Source organism: Agrilus planipennis, unplaced genomic scaffold (genome assembly GCF_000699045.2).
Source record: "Agrilus planipennis isolate EAB-ADULT unplaced genomic scaffold, Apla_2.0 scaffold11, whole genome shotgun sequence".
NCBI classification, from domain to species: Eukaryota; Metazoa; Arthropoda; class Insecta; order Coleoptera; family Buprestidae; genus Agrilus; species Agrilus planipennis.
Window position 1 is genome coordinate 1,503,113 of NW_020440736.1, and position 25,485 is coordinate 1,528,597.

The following is a 25,485-nucleotide window of genomic DNA, read 5'->3' on the forward strand; positions in this document are numbered from 1 at the left end:
GATTCATTCATGCATACAGCCACGGTCGCGTACATGTACAAGCAAATATGTACCGTATACATGTACATGTAAAGCGCTCACATATTTCTATCCGTTTACCTACATACAAAGGTGTGTTATTACGTTTTCAGCATAGGTCGAATTCCTACGCGTTCTTCGCTTGGCTCCTTTAGCAAATTCTTTGGAAACTTGTATCTATCTAAGTCATTAATTTGTACGTACATACGTATCAGACCACGACTGGGTGCACAGGTGAACTCTGTACCGGTTTAAGTTGACTCTGCGTTTTCCCTGACCGTCAGCACGATTTTCTGTGCACTCGTGTTAACGCAAAATAATATACCCATGGATATAAGAAACTCAGATACTTGTAGATTTCAGAGACTCATTGTTTCTTTAAGAAGACTGAAAAGTGTATAAATTATACTACTAATGTGGACTATAATAATGTGAAAATTAGGGTCCGATATCGAGGCTAATATATTTAAAAAATCAATTTTCGATTTACAGAAAGAAATATGTTCTAACGCAATTTTGTCACTTCTGCAAACTTTAGGTACTAAACGAAGTCATACATAAAATCAAGCCATCATAAACCATTGGTAAAAGGGTTACACAAACCCAAAGGTTTGCAACTTGTAGAAAAATATAACAATTTTCCGCCGTTTTCTCGCTGCCTTTCCCTATAAGACGTTAAAATTAATAATTGAAAACGGCGAAACTTAAGTTGATAAAAAATAACAATTTATAATGCATTGTCTAGTATAAATGAAACGTTTTATATGACTATTGATACTCTACGTGTTAATTTAGATTTGAAATCGCGCGATAGACAACTCGCAAGTGACGTCATGCGCAGACTTGTACAAATTTTCAACTCGTACGCATCATATCTTGTTAGGTATCCTTTATACCATGGCATAATACTACATTTTAAAAGCTTTAAAGTATAGTCTAGTATGAGGCAATGTTTTGTATGAGTGCTACAAATATTCATAGTTACTCTCCTACGTACTAATATAAATTTAAAAATGATTAAATATAAAATTTACAAGGTGGCGTCATGCGCAGACATATTTTTGTTTTACTTTTATTTATTTTCATACTATACATATTTCTGAATACATTTTCAATTGTATGTAAGGCTATCTCTTACTCCTCTTTGGTAGATGCTAACACAGCTATATATTATTATAAGTAAGTAGTATAGAAATATTGAATATTTGACATTCGAGAGCGAGAATGATGGCGAGAAAACCAAAAGGGAAAAGAGATCAACATAATCTGTTACCGTTAACTGTTCGGCAATGGGCCAAACTTGTAAGCTTTATTACAACTAGTTGTAAAACTATAAAAAAAAGTCCGGACACGATACGATCTAGTCATTAATACGTTTTTCTGTAGCAACCGCTCTGCTTAATGTTGACTGTTGCCGATGAAGGAACGTGCTCCAGCATCAATTTTTTTATTTGATCAGCAGTGTTTGTTGCACGCGGTTTTATTTTTAATCGAATTGTGAACATCTCGTTGAACAATGTCGCAAATAATGGTAATGAAAAAAAATTGGTTGTTGGTGTCTCTAAAAACTGAACCAGTTTTTCAAAAATAGCGATTATGTAGGTACCTATATTAAAAGTAATACTTACATGTACACCACTTCACTTGTCAGTACGATTCTTTTATTAAAAAGGTAAAAATGTAAAAGGGTTGCATGATTCTCTTATTGGCACACGTTTATAAGATTAGTTACTTATTGTATACTACAAAAAACTTTGGGACAGTATCGTATGCAGATGTGGGTTTAAGGGACATGGTTGGAAGGCTTGAGAAATACTTGATAAGAAAGGGATGGGAAGTAAATTGTGAAAAATCAAAGGTAATGGAGTTTGGGGAGAAGAGGGGGAGAAGGGGAAGAGGAAAGCAGGTAATACTATGGAAAGGGGTGGAAATAGAAAGAGTGAAGAATTACGTATATCTTGGATATATGCTGGAAGACAATAGTAAGGATGAGTGGCACGTATTTACGTGTCTGATTATTTAATCAGGTAGAAAAAGGGAAGGCCATCGTGGGAAGGGTGTAAGTCCTGAGTCGCAAATTCTGTAGGGAGGATTGGGAAAGAAGGATAATGCTATTCAATGTAGTTGTGAGGGGATTGTGTTTTCTGGGGTGAAAGTATGGGTATGGAAAGAAAAAAGACAGGTAGAGGTCTTATATAAAAAATATATAAAGTGGGTTTTAATGTTAGAAAGAATTACACCGGACTATGTGGTAAGGAGGGGAACCATATGCGGGAAAATGTGGGAGGAAGAATTGAAAAGAATGGTGGAATACGAGGGGGAATTAGAAAATGTAGAAGAAGGAGATACAATAAGGGAATTACAGAGAAAAGAGGTCATGGATATAGGTAGGAAAAATAGATACGATAGAGAGAAAGATGCTACACTAGGGTTGTTAAAAATTAACCAGGAACAGTTGATGGAGTGAAAAGGACAAGATAATAATATGTGGAAAATGGAGGGGAGATGATTTTAAAAATCTAGGGGAATCTACGTATGCGGTGGGACTGAGGGAGTTCTTTTGGAGAGATTGACAGGGGGACTTGACTCCAAGTTATTTAGAAAGCGAGAGGAGTATCAGCGTCTTGGCTAGAGTGAGAACAGGGAATGAGTGTAGAGGGTGCAAATACTGCCTCAAGGAGTTGGACAGGAGGTGTAGGTTGTGTGATATGGAGGCAGAATACCTAGGGCACATGCTAGAGGGATTTGAAGAAAGAAGGACCATGGAAGAATGTGTGGAGTTAGTTAACGAGGAAGGGGGTGGTTATACCTATAATTTATTACTAACATCAGTACGTTTCTCTTATTAGGAACTATGAAAAAGGGTTGCTTGAGTCTTCTATTAGCATACATTTACGAGATTAGGTATTTATTGTACACTAGCTTTACTAACATAATTATTAAAGAAGCTACTTCCAAAAAGACTGGTGCTTAATGTACGGCGCGAACTATTATAAGAGCGTCACTAAGCTGTGCTCGGTGATCCTATGCGCATTAAGGTAGTGCGCAAATGATTTGACGAGTAGACAAGAAGATTTTATTTGGGTTTTGTTGAGACCGATACGTTTTCTATCCTTTATTAGTGATGATGCATCATAAATCCATTTCCTTCGGGCTAAGTTATTGCCACTATCTCTAGCCTTCTTGGCTACAGTATTGAAATTACAATTCAAAATGTCTATTGTTTTGTTTTCAAATGAATCTTATGTAAAAATATATAAATTATTCCTACATGGTACTTAGAAGTTAATCTCAAATACTTAGCAAATATTACCTACAGTATGTCGTTACGAGACTCACTCGATTGTATCATTAAATTAATGAATCCTCTAGAACCATAAAAACCACAAAAAAATCATATTTAACGTAAACAACTCACCCAATAATGCAACACCACTTCTGTTCATCTCAATATAGGGGCGATTCTGGAAAGAAAAAGTAAATCAGTAAAATTATCATTTAATAAATTAAAAAGGCTGATGAAATGTATATTTGTATTAATCATAGGTAGGCTATAGCAGTAGATGTGGCTAAACGCACGCTGCCAGAATTACCCCTTTGTAAGAATTATTACAACACCATTTAAAGTCCGTTCATATTCCTATTGTGATCAAAAATAGTTAAACTGATTTATATGTTGATAGAAAGTGTTCAGGTGGTAATGATATGATTAATTTTGGGCTTAAGTTAGGTTATGGTATGGGCGATCGCCATAATTGAACTGTATGCTTCATGCACCATCGACAACGGTACCATCCGTCCAAATATGTAGGGTTCAACCAGTTCTTGACATTTGTCAATAGCGCAGCATACTAATACTGACAGTCAAAATTCCCTATTCCTTTAAGGACTTGTAATATGTATTTCTTAGTATACTTTTCAATGCTGATAAATTAATGTATTTATAATAATAATAATATGACGTCGCTGAAGTCAAATAATTCAGGATGGAAGGAGCAGTAGAGATATGAAATAGAGAAATAAAATAACGTATAACTACATCACAATAACAAACACAGTACAATCTATATAAAAAGCGTAAAATATATAAACTCGCATGAACGAATATGAAGGGATACAAATCAAATAAGATTAAGAGAAAACGATGAATACAATACAACTCGTTATGGTAAAGTACAGACGCGAGCATAATATCACAACAAATATCTGAACTTCTGGTGTATTAGACTGCACTGTGTGTGACATCCATGAAGTCCTTCGAGGAGCCAGGATAACGTTTAGCATGTAATTTTTGTTGGATCGTTACAAGCATCAGATGCTTCAGTTGACCATTCTCTCTGTTCCACATCACATTAACGTTAAAATTGTCTTTCATCAGAGATTTGGTTGTCTCTCGTGTTGGGTGTCTTGACATGAGCCTGTTTAATTCAAGGGAATCGATATCCACGTGTATGGATAGTTGAGACTTCTCTATAAAAGTTTTGATGATCCTTGACTGGAGCCCTTTGTATCCGGAATGTGACTCTAAGTAGGCAGTTAATGAGTAGGGATAGATTTTATTGTTCCAAAATTATGTTATTCAGTTGAACATCCACTTTACTTGTGTGGATACTATTGAGTCACATGGGGGCACAGTACTCTGCATATGAATAAACTACGCCCAGGGCTGAAGATCGCAAGATGGAGGCAGAAGATCCTCGGTGGTACCACAGAATTTATGCTGCGGTTTGAGGAGGGTGCTCTTTATAACGAAAGGGGGTTCTGTCAAGAGTAACTCCTAAGTATTTTGGTGTCTTAATTTGTTTAAGCAGATGATTCTCTAAGGGGATTATAAACTTTGTTGTTAGCCATTTCATTATTAAGGTGGAAACAGCTCAGACTTAGACAGATCTTAGATGTACTAGATTGAAGCGTCCTTTTACGAAAATATTCTTCCAGTATAGCCAAATCTGACATAAAGATGACTTCGGTTTAACGGGACTGTAAGGGCGTGATACATGGATGGTAGGCGTGGCGGAAAAGAAAAGGGTTAGGAGAATTCGAAATATGGTGTTACAAGGCGAATAATAAGGATACTGTGGATAGAGAAGGTTAGAAATATGGAGATATTAGAAATAGTGGAAGAACAGAAGGTGCTACAGAAGTCAACGAGATTTTACGTAGGCACTAAATAACTTAAATCAACCGGCGCTCAAAGGTATAGAAAAAACAGAAATACCAATGGTGACGCTCCCGTACTTTGATACCCTTACTCAGTGGTAACAGTTGCGTCTTCCCGTTCACCCTCTCTATCTAGCAGAAAGAGAAGAAAAGAAACATGAGTACCTAATTTTGCAACACGCCCTTTAATTAATAATTTATCCTAAGCTCTGACTGTAGCTTAAAGCGACAACCGACTACTGCTGCAAACAGGAAGATATTCACTCATTCCAACCAATTCCTAAACTCAGTAGCCTCCCTAGCTAATCAGTATTGCCGGGTGCTAACACACGTGTCCACCACAGCTGCAATAACCCAATATCAAACATGGGCTAACATCCCCGCACCAAAGCGCCTGTGGTGTCCCTATTACTAATCAGTAAAACAAAAACCTCTTATCATAATTTCTTCACCATAAAATGAGGGTATAATAATATGCAAAATATATTCAGTGATAACTCACCACAAATTGTAGAACCAACACATTTAATAATCACATAACGAAGACATCACACCCGTCTAACTATATTGAAAGCACACAAATGATTTCTTAATAACAGATTTTCTTTCTTTCTTTCAATAATAATCGACAAGCACACACACACACACGAATACATACGATATGAGCAAAATAACCTTCCCGCGACCGTGAAACTTAAATAATCGTTTAACGGAAAGCTTGGTTCGACAATTTATTAATAAATAAGAATATAACATAATTAATAACAAACCTTAAAAAAAAAACGTTCCACTTACAGGATTGACGACCCTACGATGACCTTCAATAATTATAATAATATGTACAGTTTTTGATGATAAATAAATAAATAAAAAAAGCTTCGTTCCCCTTACAAGTGTTCGATACACTGAGTATGCGTACAACTCAGCCACATTCGAAATTCAAGTGCGGCATCGCGACAAGTATGAATATGTCCATGCAAACCAANATCGTTTAACGGAAAGCTTGGTTCGACAATTTATTAATAAATAAGAATATAACATAATTAATAACAAACCTTAAAAAAAAAACGTTCCACTTACAGGATTGACGACCCTACGATGACCTTCAATAATTATAATAATATGTACAGTTTTTGATGATAAATAAATAAATAAAAAAAGCTTCGTGTAATCATGAGAAAGGTAGTAAACACAATAACCAATCAAGATAGTTTTAATTAATCTAAGCTCAGTGCTCAAACTTTTGACGTTTTTGTAGACTATTCATGTTTAACGTTTAAGATTTCGTTAGCGTAAATTAACATAATCAATAATGTCGACTTATTCATTACATATTGTTAACCAGTTATAAAGAAATTCGTTCGAAAGATCAAGGTTTCAATTTTTTAACATATTATTAGGAAGTATTATTAGGCACGCTTTAAATTAGATTTTTGTTTCTATTCGTTCTTCCATTATCGACTTTTTGCAAATGAACAATTTGGTAGAAAGGTTTTCTTTGAACAAACAGTTTAAAATGCTAACAGTATGTGCACGAAGGACTTTGTAAATGTTTATATATTATAAATAATGTATGTACTTAATACCTACTTAAGTACCCACATGATTATGTACTTTTTATAAACACGAATATTACATTGAAACATCAGTAGGTACTATGTTTATATTTATATATTGCAAACAACCCATTATTGTATTCTTATCGCTGAAAGTGAGTCAACGTCGTGTTATGTGAAATTTTAGTAAAATTATACTTATCGAAAATGTTTTGTAAACCGTTTTACATTTTAGAGGTTGTATTATTACATTACACACTGCAATACCCGCATTTAACTTTCAAAATAGATATATTTTAAAGCTAAAATTTCATTTATCATATGCGTCGATTTTTAAATATGACAGTTGCCTTCATTCAGCTTCATGCCTCTATCCACTAACTACTTACGATCAGTGATGTGTAGCAGGGTGATCAATTGGCGAAAACGTACTTTGAAATATCAGCGAAATATAAACGGAGCTTTCCAATAAGGAAATGCAAAGTGACACAAAAAGTGAGTGTTTTGAGTGCTTAATGGAACACCTTATTTTGGTGTGTAATTAGGTGACACAAACGCTTAAACAGTATCAATACCAGCTTTATTTCTATAACTACTTTACTAATCATCCAAATATTATTTCTAACTTATAATACACCTGTATCAAACAATATTACAAATGTTTCACTCATTATTTCTAGACAATTTTGCCTTCAAGTTGGTAGCCGTGTGTTAATGCAGCGACTATGACCGTTAGCAGTCTAGATTTTTGTCACTCTTCAGTCGACGAAATTCTTTCTTGTTCAAAAGCTCGCCATATGTCTTTACGTATATGGTTCGCATTAATTGTTGCAGCCATGAAATAATCCATATGCTAGGTTACGTCAGGTTTAGTATTTTATGAATTTAAGTACATTGAAAAGAATTTAAAACACAATTTGCTCAGCATAAATGAATACTCATCATAAGGTCGTCAGTCATAAGACTAATTGGACACACACCTCCACTCTTTCGCATCCTGCGCTAATCTTCGCATTTCCCTAAGGCTAAAGCAACCCATATCCTTAACTGTTTACGAACAGTAATCTAATCTAGGTCTACCTCTATCCCACCTAACTTCAATTTCTGCCTCTAATATGTCTCTGACTAGAGCTTCATGCTTGAGAAGGTGTCCTACCAACCTATCTCGCCTATATCTTATTAACTTCCATAGAGTTGTCTGTTTGTCTATTCTCTCTAATACCTCTCCATTTCTAACCTTTCTCTCACAAACGAAAACTAAATTTAAAAAAATACATCAATAGTGATTGTCACTCTTATTCATAGCACCATACAATATTTTTTCACGTATATATAGGAGAACAGAGAACTCTCTGGAAGTCAATAAGAAATAGGCGAGATAGGTTGGTAGGACACCTTCTTATACATGAAGGCCTAGTCAGAGACATATTAGAAGCAGAAACAGGAGTTAGGAGGAGTAGAGGTAGACCTAGATTAGATTACTGTTCGCAAATAGTTAAGGATGTGGGATGTCCTATTTTTGGGGAAATGTGAAGATTAGCTCAGGATAGGAAAGAGTGGAGGAACATGTCCAACCAGTCTTGGAACTGACGACCTTATGATGATGATGATGATATGGTTCTAGCGTAGGCAAGTTCGTAATGTAATTCGGTGCGGCTATCTCGTCCGATATTACAACTAACGTCTACTTAAAGCATGGAATTGACGCATCTACTTTTAATATCCAATTAAATGTCAATATTTGAATATAGATAAGCTATGGTAGTGGCTGATGCTAAATGCATGCCGACGGAATCACCTTTTTTCAATAATTTATGCGACAGTAGTGTTATGTAGCAAGGCTTTAGGTTAGGCAGGTTATCATAATGAGTAAACCAATTCCTAAGAAATAGATGCTGAACTTAAATTAAGTTAAAATAAGTTTCAATGTTCCCAATTACTGTTATTAAAGTTAATGGGAGATTTAATGTCAAAATAATGAAACGTTTGTTTTGTTTCTTTCAGGCTCTCAACAAATAAACATCGGATGGATTCACTGCATTTCATGATGTTGGCCACAATAAAAACCAAAAGAAAATCTGTGTAGACATTTTCGGGCAGTGCGACAATTAATAAACAAGGACAAGTTATTTTCATTTTTCGCGTGTTAGTGGGTCCAGTAGAGAATTCAGAAAAAGTGCCAAAATGTTATCCAACAACAAAGACTCCGAATCAACGCCGATTTGTAGGTGTCGCGTGCTGTATTTAGGAAGTGCCGTTCCACAACAATCGAAAGACGGGTTGCAGGGTATTCAGCAACCGTTGAGGGAGCTGTATCCTGAAGATGGAGCGGCTGGTGCCAAAGGAATTGACTCGTGGTTGAGTGTGTGGTCGAATGGGATTCTTTTAGAAAATGTCGACGAAAATCATAAGAAAATCACCAGATTTTTCCCCATTGAAAGCCTGCACTACTGTGCTGCTGTAAGGTAAGTCTCTTTAAATAATTTACAAAAAATCAAAACTGATTTCAAAATGTGTACTGCGAGATGGATATTGTTTTAGTACTCTACTAAAATCCCATTATTGAGTTCTACAGACGTATATTAACTGAAGTCGAAACATATTTTTATAGCAGTGGGTACAGGTGGATACATGCAGGATAAAAGGTTAGAGATCGTATGGTTTAGGTAGTTAGTCACATTTACGAGACGGAGAAAGTCCCAATGGATTATAAACGGGACATGGTAGTAACCTAACCTAAAAAGAGAGGCGCGGATAGGTGGGAGACATTTAGAACAATTAGCTTAACTTCCGGTGCGTCAAAAATCTTAATTAGAATTGTATAGAGAAGGGTGGAAAAGCTATTAGGGAAAGATCAATTTGGGTTAGGAGAAATAGAGGAACGTTCTAGCTTTACGGATAACAAAGGAAAGAGCGCATACATAAGATTTGTAGATTTAGAAAAAGCTTTTGACAATGTTAAATGGGACAAGATTTCAAATATACTTAAAAATGTAGGGATGAGTTGTGGAGATAGAAGACGACGATGGGTACAACAGCTTTCAATAAACAATTACAATAATACCCAAAGTAATTACTACAGTAAATGCCTTTCACTAGAGTAATCCTTCCTTTCCTTCTTATAATTTTCTTTATTACTAGTAAGTAACATACTGCCGCAAGTTTCTCTAGAGCTCGTGGAAATTCCATTATTCCATTACATTTAGTGATCCATCAACATTTCTGCCACTTTTCTCTGTTTGCCCTCGATTCACTGAGAGATTCTTGAGTCTCCAAGTGTTTTGTTGTCATTCGCCCAATATACGTAGCTACAATACTCCATTGCATATACGTGTCTTTTATTATGGGCAAAGTGTTAGCGTATCTATTGTGGTTATTGTACTGTCAATTTTGACGATGAATTTTAAGTCCGAGGCGCGGCGAACCATTACCGTTACTTTAAATTCAAAGAAGTCGTGAATTAACATTTTTACCAATTAGAAAGGGAACACCGACGACAACAGTAACGACAACGAACGGTATTGCTATGCCGACTATTTCGTTTTAAAACGCTGGCATTCGCAAACCGTCCTTGTAGGATGAATAATAATGCATTGAAGTAAACAATAAAACTTCCTATAAAATTGCACATAGTACATTGGGTATGTACGTACTGAAAGCAAATTATTGTAATATACAGAAATAGCGGCATACCTACTCAGTTTTATTTTATACGTCAAAAACCTTAACTATAATTGTACAAAGGAGGAAGGAAAAAAGGGCGGAAGAACTATTAGGGGAAGATCAATTTCGGTTTAGAAGAAACAAAGGAACGCGGGAGGCCTTCAGATGGGGCTGCAATGTAGAGAAGTAAATATTATGAAGGGAGTCAGCCAAAGATGCACACTGTCACCGCTACTTTCTAATCTATACGTCGAAGACGCGATCAGCATCATTAAAGATAGTACAACTGCAGGGATAGATATACAGGGACAAAGGATTAGTATGCTTAGATTTGCAGATGATATAGCAGTATTAGCATCTAGCAAGGGGGACCTAGAGATAGCTTTAAATAAAATGGAAGCGGTATTGACAAAACAGTACGGTATGAAAATAAATAAAAGTAAAACTAAAATACCGGTATGCAAGGGAAGAAAAAGTAGGGAAAGAGCGATTATAAAGATAGGAGACGACAAATTAGAAGAAGTGGCTGATTTTAGGTATCTAGGAAGTCAGGTAAGTCAGGACGGAAGAAGTAGTAGGGATATAAAGCAGAGGATAGGGCAGGGTCGAGTCGCTTTCAATAAAAAGTCACTTCTATGCTCGCGAACGGTTAATTTAGAAATTCGAAAAAGGTTGTTAAAGGTGTATGTTTGGAGTACGGCGCTGTACGGGTGCAAAACATGGACAGTGGGCGCGGCGGAAAAGAGAAGGTTAGAAGCGTTCAAAATGTGGTGAATGATGAGGATACCGAGAAGGGTAGAAATGGAGAGATATTGGAAAGAGTAGGAAAACAGAGGAAAGTCAATAAAAATAGGCGAGTTAGGTTAGTAGGACACCTTCTCAGGTCTAGTCAGAGACATATTAGAGGCAGAAACGGAAGTTAGGATGGGTAGAGGTAGACCTAGATTAGATTACTGTTAGCAGATAGTTAAAGATATGGGTTGTTCTAGTTTTAGGGAAATGCGAAGATTAGCTCAGGATAGGAAGGAGTGGAGGTGTGTGTGCAACCAGTCTTAGGACTGACGACCTTATGATGATGATGATGATTCGGAAATTCGATGTCCACCAATACTTCATATAAATTAAATTTGATTTTAAATATTCAAAGCCATATAAGAAGGTTTCTGTTAACTGTAATTGTTTAGTTTTGAATAAGTTCCATTCAAGTTTAGTAGGTTGTAAGTCAGTGAGAAGCAAAAGTACCTATACGGCATACAGCATCTTCTTTGCATCTTCTGGGGATTGTTACTATTATGTTTGGTGGTGCTATATATATACTCAGTGACTACTCAGAAGTACCTAGTGTTTGTGTAGGTCTCAGAGTATGCCCCATTATCAAACAAAAAGTCCCGTCATTCTCGTAAAGTCATAGGAACATTCATACAAATTCCTTTTTTTCGCATGTATCCAAAAATTGATAAAATATGGCTCCTGTAGTATTAAATGAAAGAAAGATAAAAAGTCAGTCATTCTTGCTCAAATTTTCTATATGGTGTGCTTGATATCGCTGCTCCCTAGTAGTATTACCCCAACCTGAGTTCTGCTCAGCCTGTCACCACTGCCCTTAATCTAACGGTTCTTGATAAATCTTCATCGTATTTTCTTTGGGACTGTTGTCCAATTGGGTTAGGTTAGGTTAGGTTACTTTAAATGAGAATTCCATCTTTGATGACGTTCTTGTTGTAAGTGTGAGAGAATGTTTAATAAGCATACAAATCCATCATTTGGGTCGTTGAGTAATTAAGGGTGCGTAAGCTTTCTATCGCCTCAAAATATTTATAACAACAAAACAATTACTTGCCGCATCGACTCCCATCAATAGTTTTGTATTTCGAGAATCACCAGTAGTTGTAAGCAGAACGAATTTTTCAAATGTCTATGTACTGTAGAAAGTTACGTCAATTTCTCTGTTAGATAATTAGATGATCCAGCTACATTTTATGATTTTCTTTCAACAGTGTTGGCAAACAAATAATGGACAAGCTGATCAAAAATTACTCTTTTTTGAATTCTCCATAACTTCTTTTTGTTTTTATTTTAAATTTCCTTTTTCAGATTCTTGTTTAGAGTTGTGGATTTTATTAATAAACCAAAGTTCAATAAAACCGGTAAATTTGACTTCTGTATTTCATGCGAACTAGTTAAGTAGTTCACAACATCAAAAGGTGTTTCGTTACTACTACATGCGAATGTTTTGTACGTTTTGAGGCATTGAACAGGTTGTTCTTAGTGTCCATCTTTAATTTATATTTGATACAACATATTAACACCACTGTTTTATTAAATTTATTACTTTTAGTGCGTCTCTATCTAACTCAAATTAGTGGTAACATTAAAATACGTGGAGGGTTTTGTAAGCATAACAACATTTCAAACGCACATTTTTACTACATTTTTATGACCCCATTAGGATTAATGTTTTGACGCTGATTTAACAAATTCAATCTAAAGCGTTAAAACTTTTTTTTTTCAAATGATTGCCCATCACGTTTCTGATAACAATGAATAGGTGCTGAACGGCGATAATATAATCAAACCTTTATCGACCATTTTGTGTAACTGACTTCATAAGGTTAGATCCCTAACTTTAGCTTTATTTAATTTTAATTCTGTTTTAAAAATTAAATCAGGAAATCAAACCTATTTAAGTATCTTCAGTAGAAAACCTTCACCTTTTAATACATTCGTCCATAAGTAATGAAAGTATGCTGTTTCATTTCTTTAAGAATACTTCAAGTAAAAGTATAATATACCTTATGTACGTTTTCATTTAAAGTACCACCTGGATCAGTTATAACGAACGTTACCTAAAATAGATATATCAGTTGCTAACAATGAATCATAAAGAACAAAAGAAGAGTAAAGTGAGGTTATAGTGAAAGAAAGAGAATATTTTGGAAGAGTGAAACATCTAGTGGCACTTATTATACTGCTTTCTATTAAGAATAAAAGAATATAAAAATTGACATTTCGAATTTTTATTAGGTACCTATACAAGATTACTTTTGTTGGTTATTCGTTTCGTGTAACGGTAAAAACGTTTCGACCATCCGCTACGGAGATACACGTCATTATGCAGTATCTACACGTTTGTAACTGCAATGAACTGTAACAAAATATAATTATGGAATGCCTCAGATAAACTTCTCTGTATAGTAGCTTCCTGGCATGTGGCGAGTCGTTTTTGTCGTTTTTCATTCTTCATTCGCAATCGTATTTAATTGCTTGGGTAACGTCTAGTGCGCGCAAAAACGAACTCAACATTGCGCAACATCGCATTCGTACGTATTTCCTTTCCTTTGGACTTAATAATTATTTAAGAATGATCGTTCCTAGCGAATAAATAGCTATCTTAGCAAGAATGCGGAGATTGCGAAGGTAAAATGAAACGATCCTCCTCATTTTCTGCGTGTTGTTTCGAACAGCTCCGAGCTTTCAATTTTACAACGGTGCTCTCGTCGCCTATCAAGGCACAAATAAGACATTTCTTGATTATGATACGGAAATCCCAGTTTCTTTTTCTTTTAAACTAAATTTTCTGTTTCCACTTTACAATTCGCAAGTTAGTTCGACATAACCTCACATTATGCATGTATGCTTACTTAAAAAAAAGCTTATTTTGTTTCACTCGATTGGGGCACCATCCCACAAATATAGACTGTTGTACAAACTGTTGGGAAGCCCTCTTCAGCCTGTTTTAGGGGTTGTGGGAAACATTGGGTAGTGGTGACATACGTAATGAAGGCATTAGAAGAGTGAAAATGTATCTGAAATATTACTGCTCCCTGCTTTATCACTTTACCTCAGATGAAAACATTTGCATGTTTTACCTCCACCTTAGTAGTGGGCGAGTTGTATCTTGGAACAAAACTTCAATACGAAGCCAGTGGGGAAAGCGGAAGGCTCTTTCGCCTTTCTTGTACCTATCAATTATTGTGGGAATGGGTGGATGGTGCTTAGGAAAAGACAGACAAGACGGACGAAAAGAAGCCAGAAGAGAAGTGAAAGATTTATTTATTTGTGGAATATTTTATCTGCTCCAATATTTTGCCTACGGGATTCAAGCAATGTTTTGTTTTATTCTCAACACTTACTAATTCTTGTGGATGGACAGTCTTTCCGAACAGGACTCTAGCGCAATGTCACTGGGGAGGCCAGAAAATTATCTTATCCTCCTTCTATTAATTATTGTGGAAATTGGTGTGTGGATGTTGGGAAGAGACAGGCGAGTTGGATGAAATAAAGAAAGAATAAGTGAAAGAATATTTAGCTGTGGAATATTTTATCTGCTCCTGCGTTTTACCTGCGCCATCCAAAGGAAAGAAAACATTTGTGAGTTTCAGGTAATAACATTGATGAAGGAGCAGGCTCTTCGAGCAGCACTCTACCGCAACGTCAGTGGTGAGGGCGGAAGGATCTCTCATCCTCCTTTTATTATTTATTGTGGGAATGGCTTCGTAGGGGTTGGTAAGAGAAAAATGAAGTGGATGAAGTGAAGACAGGAGTAAATTGAAACACTACCTGTGGAATATCATGGCGAGCAGATCTAGAAGCAGACCGGTGGCATCCAGAATACTAAGCTATGACCTATATCCCATGTTCCTGAAATGTCAGTAAAATTTGAGATAGAAAAGGGTGGATAACGAACAGTGACTTGTTAATAGGAGGAAATAAAATAACGAATCTTAAAATCATAACCATGGACAGGTTTGAGTGAAATATTGTGATAGTACCTACTCATGCAGTAAATAAATTACAAACGATATTCACGTAGGTATTTTACTTTTAATTTGAATAATTTGCATATAAAAAATAGAATGGTACGAAAGGAATGCAAGAAACAGTTCTTTTGTCTTTCTTAAACTAATAATTAATTTGATGGACAGAGTGCACCTGACCGTGCACGCTGCTAGCAACGTGATTGTACTTACATACCTACATGTATCATATCTGAACATGATGTAGACGCTCCGCATTGTATTGGCATTTGTCAATAAGTATTAAGTACCTACAATTTAATTACTACACGAGCTTCTGCGGTTTTGGTTTAAGAAGCAGTCGAGTGAATGTAAATTATTAATGGAATTGTCGTAAAAACAAGGCAGTAAATAAAGCGGAGGTTTGCGTTACGTTACGTGACATTACATTACACTCTCATTAACTTTGGTATAATTACAATGAATTATACAGGGTGTATTATTATTGAGCTGGCCGGCAGGGACACTCATTTTTGAACAAAAGTTGATTGTTAGACTAAACGGTACAATAAGTAAAGAAGCATAAACTAAAAACTGCGGAAGATTGAATTAATGGAAACTTATTTCTGAAAATATGGATTCTGGCTGTAAACCATATGGCTGGCAGGAAGAGAAGCAATTAGGAAAAGTGTGAACTCCTTGACTTCAAGAAATTGACAGACAAATAACGAACATTAAGATCTTGGGCAGCAATATTTTTTAAAATATCGACAAGTCACTGAAGAAACTGAAATTGCTCCATAAAAAGCAAATTGATGTATTGTCAAAGTGCAGAAACTGATATCTATTGCTAACAAACGAGGAGGCATTAGAATGGGTACGTAAATAGAAGACGCCATGGATGTGGATAAGGAGTGGGCGAGATGGATTGGTTAGGACACCTACTGAGATACGAAGCGCTACTTAGAGATATATTAAAAGTAGAAAAATGAACGAAGAGGAGCAGAGGTAGACCTAGATTACTGTTTGCAAGCTGATCGAGATGGTGGTTGCGTGTCCAACTGGTGGGATGAAGAGCTTATGACAATGAAAAAAAAAATTATTCCTGGCTGTTACCCAGAAGGCTGGCAGGAGGAGAAGCAATGAAGAGGAATTAAGAAAAGTGCGGACTCCTTGATTTCAAAAAATTGACAGATAAATAAAGGACATTAAGATCTTGGGCAGCAATATTTATTAAAATTCCTAGACCTTATTAGTTCTCATTAATCGGTAAGTCACTGAAGTAATTGAAGTTGCTCCATAAAATGCAAATTTATGTATTATCAAAGTGCAGAAACTGATATGTACTCCTAACTGGATGGATGGATGGATGGATTACAAATGAGGAGGCATTAGAAAGGGTATGTGAACAGAAGACGCCATGGATGTCGATAAGGAGTGCAGAAACTGATATTTACTCCTAACTGGATAGATGGATAGATTACAAATGAGGAGGCATTAGAAAGGGTATGTAAATAGAAGATGCCATGGATGTCGATAAGGAATAGGCGAGATAGATTGGTTAGGACACCTAGTGAGACGCTAAGCGCTATTTAGAGATATATTAAAAGTAGAAACAGGAGCGAAGAGGAGCAGAGTTAGATCTAGATTACTGTTAGCAAGCTGTTCGAGATGGTGGTTGCGTGTCTAACCAGTGGGATGAAGACCTTATGATAACGAAAAAAAATTATTCCTGGCTGTTACCCATAAGGCTGGCAGGAGGAGAAGCAATCAAAAGAAATTAAGAAAAGTGTGAACTCCTTGGCTTTAAGAAATGGACAAATAAATAAAGGACATTAAGTTCTTGGGCCGCAATATTTACTAAAATTCCTAGACCTTATTAGTTCTCATCAATCGACAAGTCACTGAAGAAACTGAAGTTGCTCCATAAAAAGCAAATTGATGAATTGTCAAAGTGCAGAAACTGATATTTACTGCTAATTGGATGGATGGATAAATTATAAATGAGAAGGCATTAGAAAGAATATGTGAACAGAAGAAGCCATGGATGTCGATAAGGAGTAAACGAGATAGATTGGTTAGGACACCTAGTCAGAAATGAAGCGCTAGTTAGAGGAGCGAGGAGGATCAGAGGTAGACCTAGATAACTGTTCGCAAACGGTTCGGGGTGATGGTTACATGTCCAACCAGTGGGATGAAGACGTTATGATAATTAAAATTTCAGATTATATGCAAGGTTTTTTATTATGTATCAAAATCTATATTTCTATATTCCAGGTACCATTTATTGTCTTTGAAATGAAGATAACCTCATTTTTAGTTTCTTAAATCTAAATTATCATTTTAACTACTTCTAGTACTACACAGGTATTAGTTTCGTTTGCTTCTTCAGGCGTTCGATATCTTTTAAAAAGTCAGGTGTTTCAATAAACGATGACCTGCTATTATTGCGTTGCTTCTACGCAACAACCATTGAGCAAGTCCACCTGAGCTGAGACAGTAGACGCGCCGACAATCGGCAGTCGCGGCAAGGAGTAATAATCTCTCTCTCAACTTTCACAAAATTCAAATCCGCATTGGAATTCTCAGCTGTTTCATCAATAAGAGGTTATTGTGCTTATGTCGCCGCTACAGACGTGGCTGTAGGTTGCCTTTACATATATGGCCCACCTGGAAATATTTACACTGACGACAGTCGAGAAGGTATTTGATTGGTCGTCATCCATTTACAGTAAACTAGAGTTTTATGCAGGGCGTTTTAATTAAACCAGAAGCTGATATGATACTGACACTGGAAGGAGACGTAGAATATTAACATAAGCTCTATAAAAACCATTAGATTTCAAATAAAATTGCCGATTGAGATTCGTAGATCTAGAAGAAGCTTTTGACATTGTTGAATAAACATAAAAATCTAGGAATGAGACACGGAGATTATTTGTATAAAGAGTAGCACATCATTATAGAACTTGAACAGAAAATAAATAAATATTAGGAAGGCATTAGACAAGGATGCACATTTTCACAGATACCTTTTAATTTATGCTTCGAAAGTATAATTAACATCATTCAATTCATGACAACACTAGGGATAGATATGCAAGAACAAAAGGTTAGCATGCTTAGATTCGCAGATGATATGTCAGTGTTAGCAGCTATCATAAGGAATTTAAAGTGTTTATGTGTGTATATAACGTTGTTCACGAATACGTTAAATCTTTTTAATCGATAATTTCCGATTTCCGATTGATATCGATTCAGTTTCGGAGCGGAGCATCATCATTACAACTTTGGTATCTGAAACTCGTACTGCATGGACCACTTCCATTTCTAATTGCCAACGGATTTCTCTGTATGAGCTATAAAAAGATTGTAGGGTCAATTTGAAATGCAGAATTAACATTAGGTGGTAGATAATTCACCAAATAACTGTAAGGGAAAAGCCTAACTGATTTTCAGATGAACGTGATTGAAAAATTGTGCATTTTCGCTTGTACGACATGAGAAGAAAAAACGCCCATAAAGAAATGTGTATTTTCTATATTCCGTGAACATTTTGCCTTACCTATTTATTTTTGTATGTATACCTACCGTATTGTAAACGTAAAACCACTGAGCGCCATGGCTATTTCACAGGTGACCTTTGAAAAGAACATAAGTATCGCTTTAGGCAAAAATATTTAGTTTCCGATGACGTTTGCACAGTGCGCTTTCCACAAAGTGCGATAGGTATTAAAAGCAAGGTGTATTCATACATGTGTACTGTATACGTATAGGTGTGTGGAAGACTTGAAAGCAGGTTAAAATATTTAAATTAACGTAGACCTCAATTTTTATAATTAGAAATTATTATCGCTAATGTTAATTTATCATCCATTACAGTTATTTAATGTATTCCTACTTATTTTTTTGACTTTGTTTGGTAATTAGTGAGACCTTCGGATGTACGACTGTTTTTAATTGATTAGAAAATGGTCACATTAATGGTATAAAATCTGTATATCTTCAATGACACCTTCTGGACAAACGAGATTTGGATTGAGGTTATGAACTGACGAAAGTGAACAAATTTCTGCTTATTATTATGTTACTAAAATCAAAGGTACCATTTTGACACTGCTTAACTTGGAACATAAAATTGGAACCTACTTATTTGAAGTTTTTATAAAGCATTGTGTCCTGTGTTCGTATTTTTTTGAAACCGACATTAAACATTAATTATATCTGCTGGTGATTTGAAGATACTGGTTAAATCAGTGCAAAGGTCAATAGAAAAAAATAATAATATCAAAAAGAAATGGTGAATAATTCAATGTGAATCTATCAAATTAAATCATAGAGGGATTATAATGTTATAATGAAATGATACCCGAATAAGAATGATATCCAGTACCAAGAGCTACATTAGTAAAACTGGATTATGAAAAGAATCGTTAAAATATAATTTTATGATTATATAGACGTTGAGCTTACATTTGTTTCCTTTTTGGAGGTCATTTAAGAAAGTGCCGTTTCTAATGGTAAATATGTCAGCACATACTTAAATGTTAACAAAAACGTTAAATTCTAAAACGCGCACTGGACATTTGGTAATTGCACACAATTTTTTCAGTTTCATCGAACAGATGGTAAATACGTACATATCTATCAATTTTTTAAGAAGTTTATAAATCAAAAAATGACATTTTGTAATCGATTCATTCTATCTAAACATGTTAGCAGCCGATTTAATAAAGTTTTCATTATGTTACCGATAGCCTATTTTCAATACCACAACGATTCTTAACAGACAAAAATAATTTAGTATTACTATCAGCAATTATCAAAGTTTAACTGCATTTTTAAATATAAAATGCTGGCATTCAAAAGTGCAAACAAATCCATAATTACCAGAAAGTGCAAACACAATCATCATCGTCATCATCGTAAGATCGTCAGTCTTAAGACTGGTTGGACACGCATCTTCACCCTTTCCTATCCTGAGCTAATCTTCGCATTTCCCTAAAACTAGACCAACCCATATCCTTAACTATTTGCGAACGGTAATCTAATCTACGTATACCCCTCCTAACTTCCGTTTCTGCCTCTGACTAGACCTTCATGCCTGAGAAGGTATCCTACTAACCTATCTCGCCTATTTCTTATTGAGTCCACTGTTCTCCTATTCTTTCTAATACCTCTTCATTTCTAACCTTCTCTATCCACGGTATCCTCGTCATTCACCTGTAATACCACCTTTTCATTTTCACCGACCCCACTGTCCACGTTTCACACCCGTACAGAGCCCTGCTCCAAATATACACCTTTAACAACCTTTTTCGAATTTCTAACTTAACCGTTCGCGAGCATAGAAGTGACTTCTTTTTATTAAAGGCGACTCGGCCCTGCGCTATCCTCTGCTTTATATCCCTACTACTCCTTCCATCCTCACTTATCTGACTTCCTAGGTATCTAAAATCAGCCACTTCTTCTAATTTTTCGTCTCCTATCTTTATATTCGCTCTTTCCCTACTTTTTCTTCCCTTGCATATCAGTATTTTAGTTTTACTTTTATTTATTTTCATACAGTACTGATCTGTCAGTACCGCTTCCATTTTATTTAAAGCTATCTCTAGGTCCTCCTTGCTAGATGCTAATACTGCTATATCATCTGCAAATCTAAGCATACTAATCTTTTGCCCTTGCACATCTATCCCTACAGTTGTACTGTCTTTAATGATGTTGATGGCGTCTTCGATGTATAGATTAAAAAGTAGCGGTGACAGTGTGCATCCCTGTCTGACTCCCTTTCTAATATTTACTTCTCTACGTAGCAGCCCCATCTCTATAACTGCCTGCTGCTCTTTATACAAAGTAACTATCACTCTTCTATCTTTGTAACTCATCAATACATTTTTAAGTATATTTAACATCTTGTCCCATGTAACATTGTCGAAAGCTTTTTTTAAATCTACAGATCCTGTGTACGCACTCTTTCTTTTTTCTATGGTTTTCTCTATTGTTACCCATAAAGCTAGAATGGCCTGCCGCGTTCCTCTATTTCTTATAAACCCAAATTGATCTTCCCCTAATACATAATGAGAGGAAAGATTTCCATTCAATGTAGTTTAATCGATTTTAAACAATACCGATTTGGTTAAAAACGAAGACTCTCCAGATGGTAGACCTCGTGAGATTTAGCGATATACTACCCACTGACAAGTAAAATATTGTGATTTTTACAGGCCAAAGCATACATTTCTCTTCTGTCTAATACGTATACGAGTTGGCACTTAGTGTTATGCACCGCACGATGTCGACCATCATATTTTTTCATAATTCGATATTCAACGTTTGTGGAATGATCTATATTGTTAGTTATTTTTTTAAGATAGGAGTTTCTGTTGTACTGTGTTAGATTTTCATTCGCACATACGAAAAATCACATTGATTATTTTCTTACTTGAATAAGGGATGATCAACGTGGTGGTTCACTAACTATTCCTCTTATCTCATGAAGATGAATTTAGTCCAGTTAACGAAGAAGGCCTCTATGGAAATGAAGCTAACTATTCAACATAGATGAGCGAATATATCTTTAATTAATCCTTTTGATCAAATTAATGTTGTTGACATCAACATATGTGCAAGCCTACCGAAGACCATGACCTTTAACTTGAGCAAAAACGCGTGGGAGACTCACATACTCACATATGAGGTCTGTTCTAAATGTATAGCGAATTTTGAATTTCTACGGGTTACGTATAATCGATTTTCGATTTTTTTGTGGCGTTATGTTAGTACTCATGTCTCTCACTTACACCCACAAGTTCGGCCATGTTGAATGTTCAATTAATTTTTGACAGCTGCTTTCCTTGCACGTGTTTTGGCTCGTCTTCGATTTTTGCCTGTTCCAAAAAATTGATCAAAGAATCTGTATAAAGTTTTGTGTGAAAAACAAAATTAAGAGCGCGGACTCAATTCGAATGTTGACTGTGGCATATGGTGATGCTACCTTGAACCGAAGCAACGTTTATTGGTGGTTCAAAATGTTGTCAGAGAACTGAGAAGATGTTAATGACGAAGAGCGTGCCGAGAATGATAACAACAGACGAAAACTGATGAAGTGGAGAAAATAGTATCGGCCAATCGTCCAATCACCGTTAGAGAAGTTGCTGAGGACCTAAAAATATCGATTGGCTCCTGCCAGTCGATTTCACCAATGATTTGGGCATGAGAAGTGTCGCCGCAAAATTGGTACCAAAATTGCTCAATTGCAACCAAAAACAGCATCGCATTAACATTGCTAAGGTGCTGCCGTTGGACTCTGTCCGCGACGACTCATATTTGCTCCAGAGGGTCATAACTGGTAATGAACCATGGGTTTATGCTTATAACGTGTAAACTAGAGCTCATTCATCCCAATGGAAACTACTGCACGAGCCAAGACAAAAAAAAACGCGTCAGGTTAGGTCGAATGTGAAGATTTTACTTACAGTTTTCATCGCATGTAGTGGTGTGGTGCATCATGAGTTCTTGCCACGGGGTAGAACGGTCAATAAGGAACATCACCTGCAATTTATACCCAATTTGTGCGAAGCAATCCGCCAGAACGCCCTTGCTCACACACCGTTGCTTGTGCTCGAATTTTTGGCCAAAAACCACACACTAATAATTCCGCAACCACCGAATTCCCCAGATTCGACCCCCTGTGACTTTTTCTTGTTCCGAAACTGAAGAGGCCCATGAAAGGACGACGCTACGCTACGATTGAGGAGATAAAGACGGCATCGAAGGAGGAGCTGAACAAGATCACAAAAAATGATTTTTTGAAGTTCTTCGAGGATTGGAAAAAGCGTTGGCACAAATATCTGGTGGGGGTTACTTTGAAGGGGACAATATATATACTCATGCATAGATAAATACACAAAATTCGCGATACTTTTTAAACAAACCTCGTATGTATGTAGGTACATTCTATATTATTCTGCATATGTCTAGACACCTGTGGCACGCAACAATGGAAAAATGGGGGTCATTACGGTCACGCTATCTTGTATTTCTTCGTATCATCAATTCGTTGAAAAAATTACAAACATGTTCAAATTTGTGTCTGCTCGCACTAAATCCTTTTAGGTAGGAGACTTGGTTGATTGTAAGTAATACCTACGCAAGTCCTGTTATAAAAATCCACTGTATGTTGAAAAACGCCGCTAGCCAGCCATCTAAGACATGACATTACGAGGGTGGATTGATAAGTTTCCGGCCTAACCAAGAGATGACGCCACTAGGCCTACCTTGAGGTGACATTCTATAGTACCATCCTTGGATAGCTTGTAGCTATAGTTTCAGCCCGATCTCCTTGCTAGTGTAGGTTTGACAGCACGCTGAACAAGACGCCTCTGTGGTTTTCGTAAAAATGGAAAAGCAGGAAAATCGTGCTGTCATCAAATACTTTTATTTGAAGGGGTTAACGCCGAAGGAAATTAAAAAAGAGATGGACTCAACACTGGGGACATCCTCCCCGTCATATTCAACCGTTAAGCAGTGGGTTTCCGAGTTTAAAAAGGGTCGTGTGAGCACCTCTGATGGGCCTCGCTCAGGACGCCCCGTTGAGGTCACAACTCCAGATATGATCGAAAAAATTCATCAAATAGTGCTGGGAGACCGCAGATTGAAAGTGCGTGAGATAGCTGAGACCTGTAAGATGTCATATGAACGTGTGCAACATATTTTGCACCAACATTTGCATATGGAAAAGCTCTGTGCAAGATGGGTGCCGCGTTTGCTAACAGTCGACCAAAAATTGATTCGAAAAAACATTTCTACCGCAAATTTGTCATTGTATAAGCGTAATCCAAGCGAATTTTTGCGTCGATTCGTAACCGTTGACGAAACGTGGGTCCACCACTACACTCCTGAAACCAAAGAACAGTCTAAACAGTGGATTGGACCAGGGGAACCAACTCCAAAGAAGGCAAAAACAATTTTTTCGGCGAACAAGGTTATGGCTACTGTTTTTTGGGATGCAAGAGGTATTATATACATTGATTACCTTGCAAAGGGTAATACTATCACTGGTCAATACTACGCAGACTTATTGCAACGTTTGAGCCACGAGGTGAAAATTAAACGACCTCATCTGGCGAAGAAAAAAATCTTGTTTCATCACGATAACGCACCAGCGCACACGTCAATCGTTGCGACGGCTAAAATCAACGATCTAAAGTTTGAATTGATGCCGCACCCTCCTTACTCTCCAGACCTAGCCCCGAGTGACTATTTTCTGTTCCCTAATCTCAAAAAATGGCTTGGCGGTAAGAGATTTGCGGACAATGAAGAAGTAATCGAAGCTGTAAATGGTTATTTTGAGGAGCTTGACGAATCAGTCTATAGAGATGGCATTAATAGACTGGAACACCGCTATGAGAAATGTATCAGCCTTGGAGGAGATTATGTTGAGAAATAAAAAAAAAAAATTTTTAAAAACCTTGTTTTTCTTGGTCAGGCCGGAAACTTATCAATCCACCCTCGTATAAGTATTAAGTAGTTTCATTCTAATATTTGAACACATTTAAATAATAATGAATTTCCACATCAGTTTACGGTATTAATGTGGTAAATTGTTCGTGTGCACTTAATGACTATCGATTAATTTAATAAGAACTTCAGACACGTTTAAACTTCACCTAAGTAAGGCCAATAACCTTACCAGTGTAGAATTACAAGGTAAAAATTGTACTACACCTACTTAAAGGACGGAGCTAAATTTTAATGTATCTAACCATTAACATTGCCAGTTCTGTAATCACCGTCGACAACTTATATTTAAAAGAGAAACGCTGACATTCACAAACGTTTCTCTTATTGTCGAAATTCATCTTTCAAAAGATATAAAATTGTTTTAGAGTTGGAGATTTTTTAATAATGCATCTTCTAAAAAATACCACAAATGGCGCGGTAAACGCCATCTGTAGTACGGTGTTACATTTCAGGATTACGTATGCTCCAACAAGGTCCATTTAAATATATGGATATCTACTTGCTGAAACGAATCCCGGCATAGCTAACCCCAACGTGGCAGGCACGTTACTATAATCGAATAAAATAATTCGAAGTGGTCTGTATTCTGTCGAAACTGCCAGACGCGGATTGCGATATCAATCTTTTTGGATCTCATCAGCATCATACTACAGATGGCGTTTGCCGCGCCGTTTGTGGTATTTTCTAAAACGCGCAGTTAAGACACCAGGTAAAAGTTGGTCTGTGTTCTGTCGCAGCTGCCTGCGACGCGCTGATGAGATCCAAAAAGATCGAAATCGCGATCCGCGTCTGGCAGTTTCGACAGAATACAGACCACTTCGAATTATTTT

The 25,485-nt window shown here is 36.4% G+C and overlaps 2 protein-coding genes across 11 annotated transcripts in view; one reads left to right on the top strand and one right to left on the bottom strand.

Moving 5' to 3' along the window:
- Nucleotides 1–15,125, bottom strand: part of LOC108733915 — a 42,090-nt gene extending 26,965 nt beyond the window's left edge. For 2 of the 3 annotated variants that reach the window (XM_025979875.1, XM_025979874.1), the window contains exons 1-2: nucleotides 5,681–5,788; nucleotides 3,437–3,482 (exon numbers count right to left, since the gene is read on the bottom strand). The gene's annotated coding sequence lies outside the window, so the exon portion shown is untranslated. Of the gene's footprint in view, nucleotides 1–3,436; nucleotides 3,483–5,680; nucleotides 5,789–14,957 lie in introns of those variants that run through there. The other variant, XM_025979876.1, reaches the window with a different exon arrangement.
- LOC108733914 overlaps nucleotides 1–25,485 on the top strand; it is a 50,643-nt gene that overhangs the window by 14,283 nt on the left and 10,875 nt on the right. For 6 of the 8 annotated variants that reach the window (XM_018465272.1, XM_018465268.1, XM_018465271.1 and 3 more), the window contains one exon: nucleotides 8,739–9,199. In XM_018465272.1, the coding sequence (XP_018320774.1) occupies nucleotides 8,919–9,199 (281 nt within the window). In that variant the 5' untranslated portion in view covers nucleotides 8,739–8,918. Of the gene's footprint in view, nucleotides 1–7,001; nucleotides 7,268–8,738; nucleotides 9,200–25,485 lie in introns of those variants that run through there. The other 2 variants (XM_018465273.2, XM_018465266.2) reach the window with 2 other exon arrangements.